General features: G+C 41.6%; 1 protein-coding gene across 1 annotated transcript in view; it reads right to left on the bottom strand.

Moving 5' to 3' along the window:
* The window catches only part of ccny (cyclin Y), a 254,211-nt gene that overhangs the window by 52,461 nt on the left and 185,193 nt on the right, over positions 1-16,557 (bottom strand). Inside the window, exon 2 of the mRNA XM_073054830.1 lies at positions 1,371-1,445. Coding sequence (XP_072910931.1) covers positions 1,371-1,445 — 75 coding nt within the window. The remainder of the gene's footprint in view (positions 1-1,370; positions 1,446-16,557) is intronic.

Raw genomic sequence — 16,557 nt, 5'->3', positions numbered from 1 at the left:
TCTTGAAGATTCCTGCAGCCCTTGCATGTGCATCAATTAATTAATTTATTGCAAAGATCAATTCCCTGAATAAACAAGTCTGTCTGCATCTGAAACTCATTTTTAGCTTAACTGCGTTGTTTTTCCAATAACTATTGCTCCTGAGGCCAAATAGAAATCAATGGAAATAAATTTCAATGGAATAATACCAGCTTTGTGATTATTCAACAATTAAAAGAACACAAATGCTAAAAGCTTACTCTTTTATGTTTGAATGTCATGATCTTCAAAACAGCAAACTGGTGAAGACTTGCTGCTAGTGAAAGCAAAGCGTATTGCCGAGTTTTTAGCCTAACTCAGCTCTTTTGATGACCACTGTAGTTTTGTGTCACAGTACCTAGACTTTTCCTTAACAAAGTCATTATTCATTAACCAATCAAGACCCAACAAATTCTTAAGAATTCACACTGCATTTTTAAAGTGTCTATTTAAATGTCAATCTGCCTATACTTCAACAGCAGTTATCCATGTTTCCCTCAGTCACCTATTCCTCTGAATTATTCAAACCAATTATTTAACAGCTCTTGCTAATTAGGCAGTTTCACCATCATTAAATGGCATGGCTGATGGATGAAGAATTGAGTCACTACCGAACATTTTTACATCTGTAAGATGGAAATTAATCAGGAACACAATTTAACAACCATTGTCAACAGTACTTGCATCTGCAGACACACCATAAAGACTGTAATTGATTTAAGTGCAGCCATGCTTGTTATGTAGGAAAAATGCAAAGTCTCACTTCGACACAATAACAAATGAAGGAATAACCAGAGAATTACTGGGGCTTTTGACTGAGGGAGGAATGATTGCCACCATGCTAGGGCAATCTTCCCTATCAAGTCCACTGGGATCTTTACATTCACCTGACTGGACAGGCAAACACGGCCAGTTTATTATCTTCCCCAAAAGACAGAAACATTTTGCAATGCAACATTCACAATGCTGTTCTGCAAGAATCTTTCCACTGGTCCGTGCACATTTTATGCTGTACGAGGCAAATTCCAGCCACATCTGGAGTCACATCCACACACTTCTAATCAACAGGGAGCATTTTTATTGTTGTGAGCAGAGAAACACTGTATCCAAATCCAATTTTATCTGTCAGAAATTAGAATTATGAGGAGATTTGAGAAAACTGCAGATAATTACTGTAGAAAATAGAAAACTTCCAAGTGATTCAATAGATTATTGAACACTCCAAGAACTGATCTCATTGGTGTAATGTGAGTATTATTATTATTATTCAATCTGAAAATTATGTCAAATATTTTATCTACAAAACATTATGCATTCCTAATGAAAATAGATATGAGTAATAGACTACTCACCGTCTGTTTGAGACTTGCTTAAAAACATGGTACTAGCACGAGGGTGGTCTGAAGGGTTGAATTCCATGTTTAAATCTAGACAGAAAACATAACAAATGAGTTGGCATTACTGAAAAACAACTTGTTGCAACATCCATAATCTTAAACGTCCTATCCTTTCATCTTCAGTGCTGCAGTATTATCTAGTGGTTCAAAATAAATTTATTCTCAAAGTACGTATGTCACCATGTACAACACTTAGAGTCACTTTCTTGTGGGCATTCACAGTAAATCCATAATCGAATAATAACCATAATAGAGTCAATGGAAGGCCACACTAATTTGGGTGCTCAATTAGTGTGCAATAATAAATAAATAAGCAAGCAAGCAATAAATATTGAGAACATGAGATGAAGAGTGAGTCCATGGGTTGTGGGAACACTTCAATGATGGGGTAAGTAAAGTTGAGTGAAATTATCCCCTTTGGTTCAAGAGCTTGATGTTGAGGATTAATAAGTGTTCCTGAACCTGGTGGTCTGAGTCCTGAGGCTCCTGTACCACCTTCTTACATGTCAGCAGCCAGAAAAAAGCATGTCTTGGCTGGACAGTGGGGCCGGGGGGTGGGGGGGGGGTGCGTAAGTCCTAATGATGTATGCTACAACAATGCTTCATGTAGATGTGGTCAGTGGTGGGGAGAGCTTTACTCATGATTAACTCAGCCATATCCACAACATTTTGTAGGATTTTCAGTTCGAGGGCATTGGTGTTCCATTGCTGTGATGCAGCCGGTCAATATACTCTCCACTACACATCTATAGAAGTTTGTCAAAGTTTTAGATGTCATGCAAACTCCTAAGGAAACAGAGGCTTTCCTTGTAATTGCACTTACAAAATACACCGCAGTTATCTGACTGGGTAACTTTAGGAGTGCATTCCAAACTTGATGTCTCTACCCCCTCTTGCAATGTAACAGTTCTGACAGGGGCTTTGGAAGAATAAGAACACCATTACCTGTATGTCAACTCAAAATCATCATCCTGACTTAAAAATATTGGCAGCTGGCTCTAAATTAAAGCAAGGCTAATTCAACGTCAAAACTTCCAAGAATGTCAAAAAGCTTTTCAAATTTCAGCTAACAGGAAAAAGGAAATGAACATCAACACAGATCCTACACAAAATAATGAGAGATAGGAAGGTGTTCTTCATTTCTAAACTGCCTCATTTCACTCTAAAGCATGGAATATCACACAAAATATTTTGCAGTCATAATCACAAAGATTACAAGGAGTTAGCCAATTTGTACATAGCTAACTCCCAACAAAAGCTCTGTGATAATGCCAAACAATATGTGCTAATGACATCGAGTGAGTGATGAATACAGGCCAGGATACTGGGGATAACTCAACAGTGTTACTTCAGAATGATGCTATGGGACCTTTTATCTGAAAAGAGCTGAATGAAATCATTAGTGCTGAGAGTCATCACTCACCATAAACTTTTGGATTAAGTTCCATTTCATAATTGAGAATTTGCTGGAAAACTCTGACCATAGGGACGAGACCCTGATCTATGGCCAGATTTTCTGCATGTAAATCCTATGAGGGCTGGAGTAAGCACCACATATGCAATTGTTCAGAAATCTTTGAGAACAGCCAAGCTGCACTCTCTAAATCACCAAATATCATTAGACACGCAGAGGTATTCACAATAAAATAAGCTAAAAAGTTCACCTTGAAAAATAGAACATAAAAATACTTCAGAAAAGAAATCAAATAACATTTACCGTAGATAAAGAATTAAAATTTAACCTCTTACTCCCTCAAAGTTTTTCACCTCCACTGAATAAATAGAGAAGTCTCTATTCTACATCAGAATGGACAACTTGAGCCAAGTGCCTGTTTGTATGCTGGACAACTTTATGACTATAACTCGGCAGAGCTGATTTGAAGTGGATCTTCTGGGCGAATGCTACAGAACTGCTTCAAATTCTTGCTCCATAGTGGGATTCAAGTTTGCATGAAAATCCCAAACTTGCCGGAAATTTTGTGAGGAAATATCTGTCATTCTGCACGGAACTTCTGGATCTTCCCACAAAACTGGCAATTCTCTTCAGAGGAACAGTAACTATGGGAATAGAATTTCTCCAGGGATGTCTTCAGGAAAATAGCGAGTTTGAGGCAAGATTTCAGAGTTCAATTACACACATGGATCTAATCAGCCTGCCCACAGAAAGAAACTGCAGCCATAAGAGTAGAAGCAGAAACACACTACGGCTGGGCCAATGACTGATGTAACAGGAACTAGGTCAAGATTTACTAAACTGCAGAGCTTTACCTTTTATATAAATCAGCTTTACGGTTATCACTAACACATGTAAATGTTGGTTCGACTTCCTGAATAACAGTAAGAGTTATCAGTTACAAGAGACGGGATAACACAAGTTTACACTTTGATTAAAAGTTCCTGAAAGTTGCCATGACTTGTGATAAACAATTACTCTGCAAAAATTTAAACTGCAGGCAAACTGAAACAGATCACACGTTCCATTTATGTGTAAATGTGTCTTGCATTATGGACTCATCACTTGCTTTTCCAATGTTTAAAAAACAATTTGAGAATTCTGTATTCGTAAGTTTTACCAACTATAGAAAGGAAATCACAGTTTTAAAGAGTTTCTGCAACAGTGATCTTGTTTTGCCTCATTCAATGAGAATAATCCAATAAGGATTGAGCCATCATTGCCATTATGGTTTAAAGACTAGACATAAAGATGTCACTTGCCCACTGCCATTAATAGAGAATCAAAAGTGAACACACAGTGTTTGAAAATGAAGGACCTGTATACAGCTTTTTGAAAACACTCACTTAATTTTAAACAGTGATCTATCTGCTACAAAATCAGTTTAATATTTCAGAGACACTAATAATTCCTAAAATTTAACTTAAAGCTCCAGTTTCAAAGAAATCTTCCTAGTAGACTCAGAACCTTTCACAACGTGGTAGATCACTGAAGGTGGCCATTCAGCCGAGGAAATTTATTTCAATAGAAACTCTTGAGGTACTAGGTATCACAAATTCTTTACAAATACGTTTTTTTGACAATCACTATGATTAAGATTTTAAGAAATCTTGCAAATATGAGGGATAGTATTTGAGAGCTTAAAATATGAGGGGAAATGTTATGAAGATAAAACATTATATACAGTTTGCTTTTTCCATTGAGAATAGGGGAGATTCAAACAAGAGGACATGAATTGAGAGTTAAGGAGCAAAAGTTTAGGGGGAACTTCTTTACTCAGAGAGTGGTAGCTGTGTGGAACGAGCTTCCAGTAGAAGTGGTAGAGGCAGGTTCGATATTGTCATTTAAAAAAAATTGGATAGGTATATGGACAGGAAAGAAATGGAGGGTTATGGGCTGAGTGCAGGTCAGTGGGACTAGGTGAGAGTAAGCGTTCGGCAAAGACTAGAAGGGCTGAGATGGCCTGTTTCTGTGCTGTACTTGTTATATGGTTAGATAGTTTGGAGAACAAATGTAAAAAGGGACTGTACACTGTTAATGGCAGGGCCCTAAACAATGCTGATGTCAGATCAGATCAGATTCAGTTTATTGTCATTTTTAAACCACAAATACAATGCAGTTTAAAAATGAGACAACGTTCTCCGGAATGATATCACGAAAAAGCACAAAACAGACCACGTAAGAAAAACCACGTAATGTTTAGTAATCCCCAATCCAGAGTCCAGAGAGGCTGCTGTGTATCGATATCGCGCTACCGTCTTAGCACATTCCCCGGAAAGGAACTACAAACCCATCAGACAAACCTAAAGCTACAAGACCTACACAAAACCACATAGTTACATATAGTTATAGTTAACATATAGTTTCAACAGTGCAGACAATACCGTAATTGATAAAAGACTAACTGACAAAGACCACATAGTTATATCACATAGTTTGAACAGTGCAAAGCAATACCGTAATGTGATAAAGAACAGTCCATGGTGGCACGGTTTAAAGAAAGTCTCAAAGTCCCGACAGCCCACCATCTCATACAGACGGTAGAAGGAAGAAAAACTCTTCCTGCCATGAACCTCCAGCACTGCAGCTTGCCGATACAACACTTTGGGAGCCCTGACCACAGCCAACACGGAGTCCGTCCGAAAACTTCGAGCCTCCGACCAGCCCTCCGACACCGAGCACCAAGCACCATCTCTGCCGAGCACTTCGACCCTGGCACCGGCCGCCAAGCAACAGGCAAAGCCGAGGATTCGGGGCCTTCCTCCCGGAGATTTCTCCGATCACTCAGTAGCAGCGGCAGCGAAACAGGCATTTCAAAAGTTTCACCAGATGTTCCTCCGTGCTTCACACGTCCGTCTCCATCAAATCAGGATTGTACACGGCACCCTACTTGACAAATTACAGATATTCATTCCAAAGAGGGAACTGGATGTCCATGTCCACAGCTCCCTGAAAGTGGCTGTACACATTGATAGGATGGTTAAGAAGGCCTGAGATGTTAAGTTCGAGACTCGGGAAGTTATATTGCAGCTTTGTAAACTCTGGGTAGGCCATTTCTGGATATTGTATTTAATTCTGGTTACCCTATTACAAGAAGGACATGGAGTCTTTAGAGAGGGTGCACAAAAGTCTTATGCAGACGCAGCCTGGATGCCTACACCTCTATCGTAGTTTTACAGCACCGTCGACCAGGGTTCAATTCCACCACTGTCAAAAAGGAGCTTGTACATTCTCCCCATTAATGCATGGGCTTCCTCCAGGCACTTTGGTTTCCTCCCATATTCCAAAGACGTACGGGTTAGTAGGTTCATCAGTCTCCATTGTGTTGGATGGCCCTATTACCACGTTGTATCGCGAAATAAAGTTAAATAAAGACACAGGAATGTGCAACAAATGGAGGGGTATGGGCATTGTGTAGGCAGAAGGGGTCAGTTTAGTTAGGTGTTTAATTAGTTTGGGACAATAGCATAGGCCAAAGGGCTATTCCTGTGCCATACTGTTCTATTCCTGTGCTGTACTGTTCCACTTTAACACTGCATTCAGCACTTCCATCCTGACAACACACACAAATTGCTGGAGGAACTCAGCAGGCCAGGCAGCATCTATGGAGAAAAGTAAACAGTCAACATTTTGGGCCGAGGCACTTCATCAGAACTGGAGAAAAGAGATGGGAAGTCGGAGAAAGAAAGTGACGGAAGGGGAGAAAGAAATACAAGGTAGTGGGTGAGAGGTGAAACCAGGAGGGGGGGATGGTGAAGTAAAGAGCTGGAAAGTCATTTGGTGAAAGAGACACAGGGCTGGAGAGGGGAAATCTGACAGGAGAGGACAGAAGGCCATGGAAGAAAGGAAAGGCGACACTTCACCTGTGAGTCTGTTAGGGTCATCTACTTCATCTGGTGTTCCCTGTGTGGCCTCCAGTATATTGGTGAGACTCGACATACATTGGGAGACCACTTCAGCAAGCACCTATGCGCTCCATTCCCCAGAAAATGCACGATCTCCCAGTGGCCACCCAATTTAACTCTACTTCCCATTCCGACATGTCAAAACATGGGCTCCTCTACTGCCGCAATGAGGCCTCACTCAGGTTGGAGAAACAACCTTTGTATTCCATCTGGATAGCCTCCAACCCAATGGCATGAACATCAATTTCTCAAACTTCCAGTAATGGCCCCCCCACCCCTCTCCATTTCCCATTCCCCTCTCTCACCTTATCTCCTTACCAGCTCATCACCTCCTTCTGGTGCTCTTCCCCCTTCCCTTTCGTCCATGGCCTTCTGTCCTCTCCTGTCAGATTCCCCCTTCTCCAGCCCTGTGTCTCTTTCACCAGTCAACTTCCCAGCTCTTTACTTCACCCCTGCCCCCACTCCTGGTTTCACCTGTCACTTGCTACCTTGTATTTCTTCCCCCTCCCTTCACTTTCTTACTCCGACTTCCCATCTCTTTTCTCCAGTTCTGATGAAGTGCCTTGGCCCAAAATGTTGACTGTTTACTCTTTTCTATAGATGCTGCCTGGCCTGCTGAATTCCTCCAGCATTTGTTGTGCGTTGCTTGGATTACCAGCATCTGCAGATTCTCCTGTCTGTGGGTGGATTTTCATCCTGAATTGTTTCCACGAATGGAAAGTGCAGGAGCATAAACATCAAACCCCATCCGTAGCATACCCAACACTGAACTTATCATCCAACTCAGAATCAACAGAACTTGAGTGGAATCAAATGAAGTACTTCCTAAGAGGAACCTAACAAAAGCAAATAGCGATACCTACTGCCTTCAAATGAAATCCCTTCAGCAATTAAGTTTGATGAATACACCCTGAAGTTAAATGTGTCACAAGATGATCAGATGTGCAGTTACATCCAAAGTGCAGGAACAGGGGTCAATTTATCAACAGAACAATCACTCTTACAAATGGCTGATTCAATTTACTATAATCACATTAGAGGATATTGTCTCAAACAGATCACTTGCCTCATTTTATTAAACAGTGTCACAAATTACAAGTCAGATCCCCAACAGGCTTCATATTTGACCTTAACAATTTTTACTGTAACATTTACTGGATCAACACATCATCTGTAAAATACAAAAAGGACGATATTAAACACTTGTAAAGGAAATGTGAATCTGGTAATTGCACACCTGTATATCTCAAGCTCTTTACAGGATCATACTGAAACATTTTGTAAAACTGAGCAAACTAATTTTGTCAGTTGTGTATTTAGCAATCTGAGAAAATGCTCTTTCAGGAAAACTAGAACGTTGAGCAGGAAAATTTGACAAAGTGGTGGCCAGTGGGCTACCAATAGACGGCACAAAGAACATAGTTTTCTGAAGGACTATTGGCCTCTGTTCCAATGCCATGCTTTTGTCTCATCTTTCTTCTGACAGACTTGACTGATAAATAAAAGATATACAAACCGAAGGAGCTACATGTCAATATGGTAGTCCAATTGTTATAATACATTCCAAAATGCTGCACCAACTATGAGGGAGAATTGACATGCACTGATCATGACCAGAGCAATCCTGGTGCACTGGGGAGACCACAGAGCAGGTAGGAAAGAATAACAAAAGTAATACTGAAACAATACACACTTGATTACAAAATGTCCTTTATATATGTTAAAAAATAATACTGAAAAGGGAGGAATAGGCAGAGCAATTACCCAAATACAGATGGAAGGACTCTTTTATTTCATTAAAGGGCTATCATCTGGACAGACTATTTATTTCTTGATTCTCTGCTGAAGTATTTAAAATTATTTTGTTATAGCTATTAATTATGTATGGGGTGCAACCTCCACACAACACTGCTGATAATGTGAGTTTCAGATATATCACAGGTTTATCATGTCCCCACAAAATCGTTCTAAAAGTCACCAGACTGATTTGATTGGAATATGCTAAGACTGCAGTTTAAACAACGCACTTTAATCATGCTGAATACTGATATAGAACAAGGTGACAGTTCAGAAAAATACTGAATTCATAAAATGCACAAGAACAATGATATTTCTGATAATAATCTCCCATTTTATAGCCTTTTCAAACTATATTTCAATGCAAACATTAACTATAATCAAAAACACAAGGGATGGAAATTGAGACAAATAACCATCAACAAATAAATGTTATGTTTTGTTATAGACCACTGCTATTTAATATAAACAGAGTTTTAGCATGTATTGCAATTAAACATTACTGATTTTTAAAAACATATCTTATGGAACTTGACCCCTTTCATCATCAACAATATTTTTCAAAATGCCATCATCCTGGAGGTTTTGGAATACAACAACGTGAATTCAATACATAAAAATTAGGACGTAAAGGTAGAGAGGTTTGAATGCGTCACAAGGCAGCAACAATTCAGGGCAAGAGATATTTATGGAAGAACTAATTGCTTGTTCAGAGTTTTATTATGCCTCAGTCCACTGACTTTTCTTATAAAACAGTAGTCAGTACATTTACTGTGTGAGTTACAGTTTGGCACATGCCCTTCCATTTATCAGTATCTTATTTGCACTGATTTTCTCAATAAAAGTCTGACACGGGGCCAGTGAAGAGTTTATTTATTAACAGCAATTACTTCAACGGTATATTTACAGCACATTGAAAATGTGTGGTACAATAAAACCACACAAAGGCTTTTTCAAAGAAACTTTTACCAAGAGACACCAAAGGTTTGTAGGGAGAAAACCTAACAAGATTTTTAAAGAAGGTAATAAGAAAGACTTAAGAAGGGAATTCCAGAAAATAACTGCTAAGGACATGCTTCAAATGTGATGTTTTAAATTTGAGAAGCTCAAGAGTACTGAAGTGGATAAGTTTAGGTGTCTGAGAGGATTCTCAGACTGCAGAATATACAAAGGGGGTGAGGTCATGGAAAATATGAACGGGGATGTTAGAATCAGACATTGCTTCACTAAAACCAACATGCAAGTGAAAGGCTAGTTCATCGGAAGAATTTTGAATTACCCTATGTTTACAGAAGGAAAATTCAGAATTAAATGCAGGTAATCATACAGCAGCTCATGACTGTGATAAGTGGACAGCTTGGGGAATTAAAGTGACACTTCGAAGAAAACTGAGGGGTTATGAAAACAGCCTCTATAATCCAAGTGAACGACCTAGCTTGCTGTAGTTGTATTTAGATTTCAAAAATATTTGACAAGTTTCCACATAGGAGGCTGGTGTACACGGGAATTGTTGAACTTGAAAGAGATATGTTAGCAATAGATTGAAGACTTCTTTTTCCACAGGAGAGAGAGAATTGGAAGAACTGGGTCCTGCTCACAATACTCCAAGTGCGGTCTGTCAAATGCCTGATAAAGCCCTTGCATTAGACCCTTGCTTTTATATTCTAGTTCTCTTGAAATGAACACTGAAATTGCATTTGCCTTCCTTACCACCAACTCATCTGCAAGTTTGCCTTTAGGGAATCCTTCATGAGGACTTCCAAGTCCCATTTTCCTCCCTGCTTAGAAAATGTTCTATGCCTTTATTCCTTCTACCAAAGTTCATGGCTATACTCTTCCCGACACTATATTCCACCTGCCTGTCCTCCTCATCTGTCTCAACCCTTCTGCAGACTCCCTGCTTCCTCAACACTACCTGCCCCTCCCTCCACCTCTCTACATATCATCCACAAATTTGGCCACAAAGCCATCAATTTTGTCATCCAAATAATTGACATATAATGTAAAAAGAAGTGGTCCCAACACCAACTCCTGTGGAACACCACTAGTTAATCAGAAAAGGGCCACTTTATACCCCCTCTTTGTCTCCTGCCATTCAGCCAATCTTCTCTCCATGCTAGTATGTTCCTGGAATACCACAGAGTGTTATCTTGAAAAGCAGCCTCATGTGTGGCACCTTGTCAAAGGCATGGGAAAATCCAAGTAAACAACATCCACTGACTCTTCCTTGTCTATCCTGTCTGTTATTTCCTTAAGCAATTCTAACAGATCTGTCAGGCAAGATTTCCCTTAAGTGAAACTGTGTTGATTTTGGCCTATTTTATCATGTGCCTCCAAGTACTCTGATCCTCATCCTTAATAATAGACTCCAACATCTTTCCAACCACTGAAGTCAGGCTAACTGGCCTATAATTTCCTTTCTTCTGCCTCTCTCCCTTCTCAAAGAGTGGAGTGATAATTGCAATTTTCTAGTCCACTAGAACTATTTCAGAATTTGGTGTTTCCTGAAAGATCATTACTAATGACTCCACAATCTCTTCAGCTACCTCTTTTAGCATCCTGAGGTATAATCCATCTGGTTCAGGAGACTCATCAACCTTCAGACCTTTCAACTTTTCAAGCACCTTCTCCTTAGTAATAGCAATTACACTCACTTCTGCCCCTGACACTCTTGAATTCTTGGCAAACCACTAGTATCTTCCACGGTGAAGGCTGAAGGGAAATATTTAAGTTCATCCATCATTTATTAGTCCCCCATTAGTACCTCTCCATTGTCATTTTTCAATGGTCCAATATCCACTCTGTCCGCTCTTTTACTCCTTATAAATATCTGAAAAAGCTTTTAAATTTCTCTTCACATTTTATCTTCTCTCTCCTTCTGTTGGATTTTGGAAGTTTCCCAATCCTCAATCTTCCCACTATATTTTGCAATATCATATGCCTTCTCTTTTCCTTTTATGGTGTTTTTAACTTCCCTTGTCAGCCATGGTTGTGTCATCCTCCTTTCAGAATATATCTTCCTTTTTGGGATGTATCAATGTCGTGTACCTTCCAAATTGCTCCCAGAACATCCAGCCACTGCTGTTCTGCCATCATCCATAAAGGTCATGCACTTCAGTGAGAAAAATCAAAAGGCAAATCGTCTGAATGGAGAGAAACTACAAACAGGTACTGAGAGAGCTATGTGTCCTTATGCACGATTCACAATAAATAAGCAGGAAGGTGCACAAAGCATTAGAAAGGGGAGAGCAAGAGATTTCATATGCCGGAATCAGAGCAACACAAAGTACTGGAGGAACTCAGTGGGCTGGGCAGCATCTGCGGGTGGAAATGGAAAGACCCTTCATCTGGACTGAAAGACAGGGGGAAGATAGCCATTACAAAAAGTTGGAAAGAAGGGGCAGGCAGATTGGGGGAGGGGTGCAATAGGCAGACGGGATGAGAGAATGGGAATGCTTCCTGAATCTAGGAGGTCATAGGTGGAGGTGACAAAAGGCCAAAGATAATGGAATCTGATAGGACAGCAAGATGGAATAAAAGGGAGGTAGGTGGGGAGTGGAACTAGGGTATTTAGTGAAACAGTCATCCAGTCAGTGCTTGTTCTCACAGATGTTGAAGAGGCTTTATTGATGAGCGCTGGAAGCAATAAATAACACCGGGCATTGTGAATGCCTGCCTCGTCTGGAAGGTGGCTAGAGAGGGGCGTGTAGATACTATACCTCTTGTGGTTATAGGAGAGAGTAGCTGGGGAGGGAGGTAAGCGGGTGAATGGACCAGGTAGTTACGGTCAGAGTGTTCCCCGGGGCAAGAGTATAGAGGTGCTTTCCCGTGCTCCCAATATGACCTCCTCTACACCAGTGCGCCCAGGTTCAGACCGGATGACCACTTGTACATAGAAATTTCTCCTCTCAAAGCCTGGAATTCTCTAACATGGAGATGAGTGGTTAAATCTTTATGAGTCCAGTGTTCACCCTGACGGAATTCACAAATCACTTTGAGGTACAGAATAAAAATTCTCTCTTATTGCGTTGATGTGAGAAAAATATAACTAAACAAACAGAAAATGTGAAAAATATAATAAATTTTGTCAATTTTTGGCAAGGGTTTGCATTAAGTACAGTCTTCCGGAAACACAACCCCTGTGACACAGGGATACACTGATGAAAGGTGATGGGATGGACAATCAGATTTCTGAATGGACAATGAACCAACCCATGAACACTACCTCCCTATAATTTTTTGCTCCCTTTTTCAGGTAACTCTGGATGTCATTCAAATGTTCAGAGCTTAAGGGGGGGGTGGGTGGTGAATAGAAAGCAACAAATTTCACAACATATGCTCGTGATATTAAACCTTATTCAGATCCTGGCTATGGGGAAATGACATAGAGGAGGAGCTGAGGTCAAGGATAAATAATCCACGATTATGTTGAATAGCAGGAGAGGCTTCCGGGGTCAGGTGACCTCCTCCTTCTCATCCATTCCGCTGAAATCTCTACTTTTATGCAGATCAGTCTACTCACGTAATTTGGCTGCCTGTCTTAGAAGTGAAACAGCCTCATTACCTCATAAAAATTTATCTTGAGGCCCCTAACCAAGGAGCTGCATTATAAAGATTATTCTGCCCAAAATTAAAAATTATGTGCCTAACGACAGAATTTTAAAGAAGTAACTGTGCAGATTTATGGAAAGTTATATTAACAGTTCAAAACCTCACATTTTCTCAGAGCCATTAAATTTAAATCAAATGATTGGAACTGAAGTGATAGACTTCACACTTCTGCATAATGCAGATAGGAATCCACCTGAGAAGCTTCTTAGCAACCAGCACCAAACAGACCAAAAGATGTCACGTTGGTGCGGGCAGGGGAGCGGGAGTAAGGAGTGCTCGTGATCGACATACGACTGGAGATCGGAGGATCAGCCGTTGTAGGTAGGCCGAGACCCTCGGACCTACCTGGAGAATACCTGAGGAAGAAGGTAAAGCTGCGTAAGCGCGGGTGACGTCAGCGGCGAGCGCGAGCTTTAAAAAGCGACCCACTTTCAGGAGCGGGCAGCGGAGTGCGCAGGAGCAGAGTGCTGGGCTTTGGCTCAGCGGGCTTCGGCGCAAGAGGACTTCCACAAGAAGCCTGTTTTTCATTTATTCTGACTAATCTAGGATCAGGTAATGGGGGAGACAGTTAGAGCAGTGGTGTGCTCCGTATGCAGTATGTGGGAGGTCAGGGTCAACACAGTTGTTCCTGATGACCACACCTGCAATAGGTGCATCCAGCTGCAGCTCCTATCAGACCGAGTTAGGGAATTGGAGCAGGAGCTGGATGAACTACGGATCATTCGGGAGGCAGAGGCAGAGATAGATAAGAGTTATCGGGAGGCAGTCACACTGAAAAGGCAGGAGGTAGGCAAATGGGTGACAGTCAAGAGAGGCAGGGGGAGCAGACGGAGAGAGAGAAGAGCACCCCTGCGGCCGTTCCCATCAAAAATAAGTATACCGTTTTGGATACTGTTGGTGGGGATGACCTACCAGGAACAAGCTGCAGTGGTCCTGTCTCTGGCACTGAGGTTGGACCCTTGACTAGGAAGGGGAGGAGGGAAGAGAAGAGAGCGGTATTGATAGGGGATTCTATAGTCAGGGGGGCGGATAGGAGATTTTGTGGGGAAGATTGGGAGTCTCGGATGGTATGTTGCTTCCCTGGTGCCGGGGTCCGAGACATCTCAGATCGGGTGCAGGTTATTCTCGAGAGGGAGGGCAAGAATCCAGATGTTGTGGTCCATGTAGGGACCAATGACGTGGGTAGGATGAGTGAGGGGGTCCTGCGTAGGAAGTTCAGGGAGTTAGGTGCGAAACTGAAGAGCAAGACCTCCAGGGTAACAATCTCAGGATTGCTACCTGTGCCACGTGCGAGTGAGGCAAGGAACAGAAGGATTATAAAGATTAATACGTGGCTGAGAGGATGGTGCAGGAGGGAGGGCTTCTGGTTTGTAGATAATTGGGCTTTGTTCCAGGGAAGGTGGGATCTGTTCCGAAGGGACGGTTTACACCTGAACTGGAGCGGTACTAAAATTCTTGCAGGAAAGTTTGCTAGTGCTTCTTGGGGGGGGGGGTTAAACTAAATTTGCAGGGGGCGGGGATCCAGAATGTGAGAGAGGATAGCGACAGGAAGAATAAAGGACAGGTGGGGACTACACGGTCTGGAATATTAAGTGTGTAGTAGAGGAAGGTGGGGCGGAACAAGTGATAAGGAGGACTCATGTACAGAGGGATGGTCTGACGGGACATGGAGTTAAATGTGTCGAAAGAATAAGTAAATTTAGGAAGGACAACAAAATTCTAGGGGCATATAGCCCGATGGGAGTTCGGTGAGCTGGGTTAAGCACAATAGGCAGCGATTCAAACAGAGAGAGGAGAAATGGGTTAAAAATTCTATATCTGAATGCACGAAGTGTCAGAAATAAGGCGGATGAGCTTGAAGCCCAGGTGCGAATGGGTAACTATGATGTTGTTGGGATAACGGAGACATGGCTGCAGGGAGATCAGACCTGGGAAATGAATGTACAAGGGTATATGTGCTATCATAGGGACAGAAATGTGGGCAGAGGGGGTGGGGTGGCCCTGTTGGTGAGGAATGAGATTCAGTCCTTTGCAAGGGGGGACATAGGGTCAGGAGAAGTAGAGTCTGTGTGGATAGAACTGAGGAACAGTAAGGGCAAAAGGACCCAAATGGGTGTTGTCTACAGGCCACCAAACAGTAGCATGGATATTGGGTGCAAATTGAATAGGGAGTTAACATTGGCATGTGGCAAAGGTAATGTCGCAGTAGTTATGGGGGATTTCAACATGCAGGTGAACTAGGAGAATCAGGTTGGTGCTGGACCACAGGATAGGGAGTTTGTAGAGTGCCTACGGGATGCATTCTTGGAACAGCTTGTACGAGAGCCGACCAGGGACAAGACTATTCTGGATTTAGTGTTATGTAATGAACAGGATTTGATTAGCGATCTTGCAGTAAAGGAGCCATTAGGAGGTAGTGATCATAATATGATAAGCTTTTATAAGCAATTTGAGAAGGATAAGGGCAGATCGGAGGTGTCAGTGTTGCAGATGAACAGGGTAAACTATGGAGCCATAGTTGACTGGACAGATAGCCTAGCAGGAAAGACAGTGGAACAGCAATGGCAGGTATTCTTGGGAATAATGCACAAGGTGCAAAATCACTTCATCCCCCAGAGAAGGAAGGATTCAAAGGGGGGAAAGGGGCCACAGTGGTTGACAAAGGAAGTCAGAGATTGCATAGCATTAAAAAAAAGGAAATATGACAGAGCTAAGGTGAGTGGGAGGACAGATGATTGGGAAGTTTTTAAGGAACAACAGAACTTAACTAAAAAGACAATACGGGGAGAAAAAATGAGGTACGAACGCAAGCTAGCCAGGAATATAAAGGAAGATAGCAAAAGCTTTTTTAGGTATGTGAAGAGAAAGAAGATAGTTAAGAACAATGTTGGGCCCTTGAAGAATGAATTGGGTGAAATTGTTATGGGAAACAGAGAAATGGCAGAAGAATTTAATGAGTACTTTAGATCTGTTTTCACTAAGGAAGACACAAGCAATCTCCCAGATGTATGGATGGGCCAAGGACATAGGGTAACAGAGGAAATGAAACAGATTGACATTCAGAAGGAAACGGTGATGAGAAGACTGATGGGACTGAAGGCTGACAAATCCCCAGGTCCAGATGGTCTGCACCCTAGGGTACTAAAGGAGGTGGCCCTGAAAATTGCGGATGCATTGGTAATCATTTTCCAATGTTACTTAGATTCAGGATCAGTTCCTGAGGATTGGAGAATGGCTAATGTTATCCCACTTTTTAAGAAAGGAGGGAGGGAGAAAACAGAGAACTATCGACCTGTCAGCCTGACATCGGTGGTGGGAAAGATGCTAGAGTCCATTATTAAAGATGAAATAGTGGCATATCTAGATAGCAGTGATA

The sequence above is a fragment of the Hemitrygon akajei genome, chromosome 8 (genome assembly GCF_048418815.1).
Source record: "Hemitrygon akajei chromosome 8, sHemAka1.3, whole genome shotgun sequence".
Taxonomy (NCBI): Eukaryota; Metazoa; Chordata; class Chondrichthyes; order Myliobatiformes; family Dasyatidae; genus Hemitrygon; species Hemitrygon akajei.
Note: the sequence above shows the minus strand (reverse complement) of the source record. Positions and strands in the feature narration are given on the sequence as shown.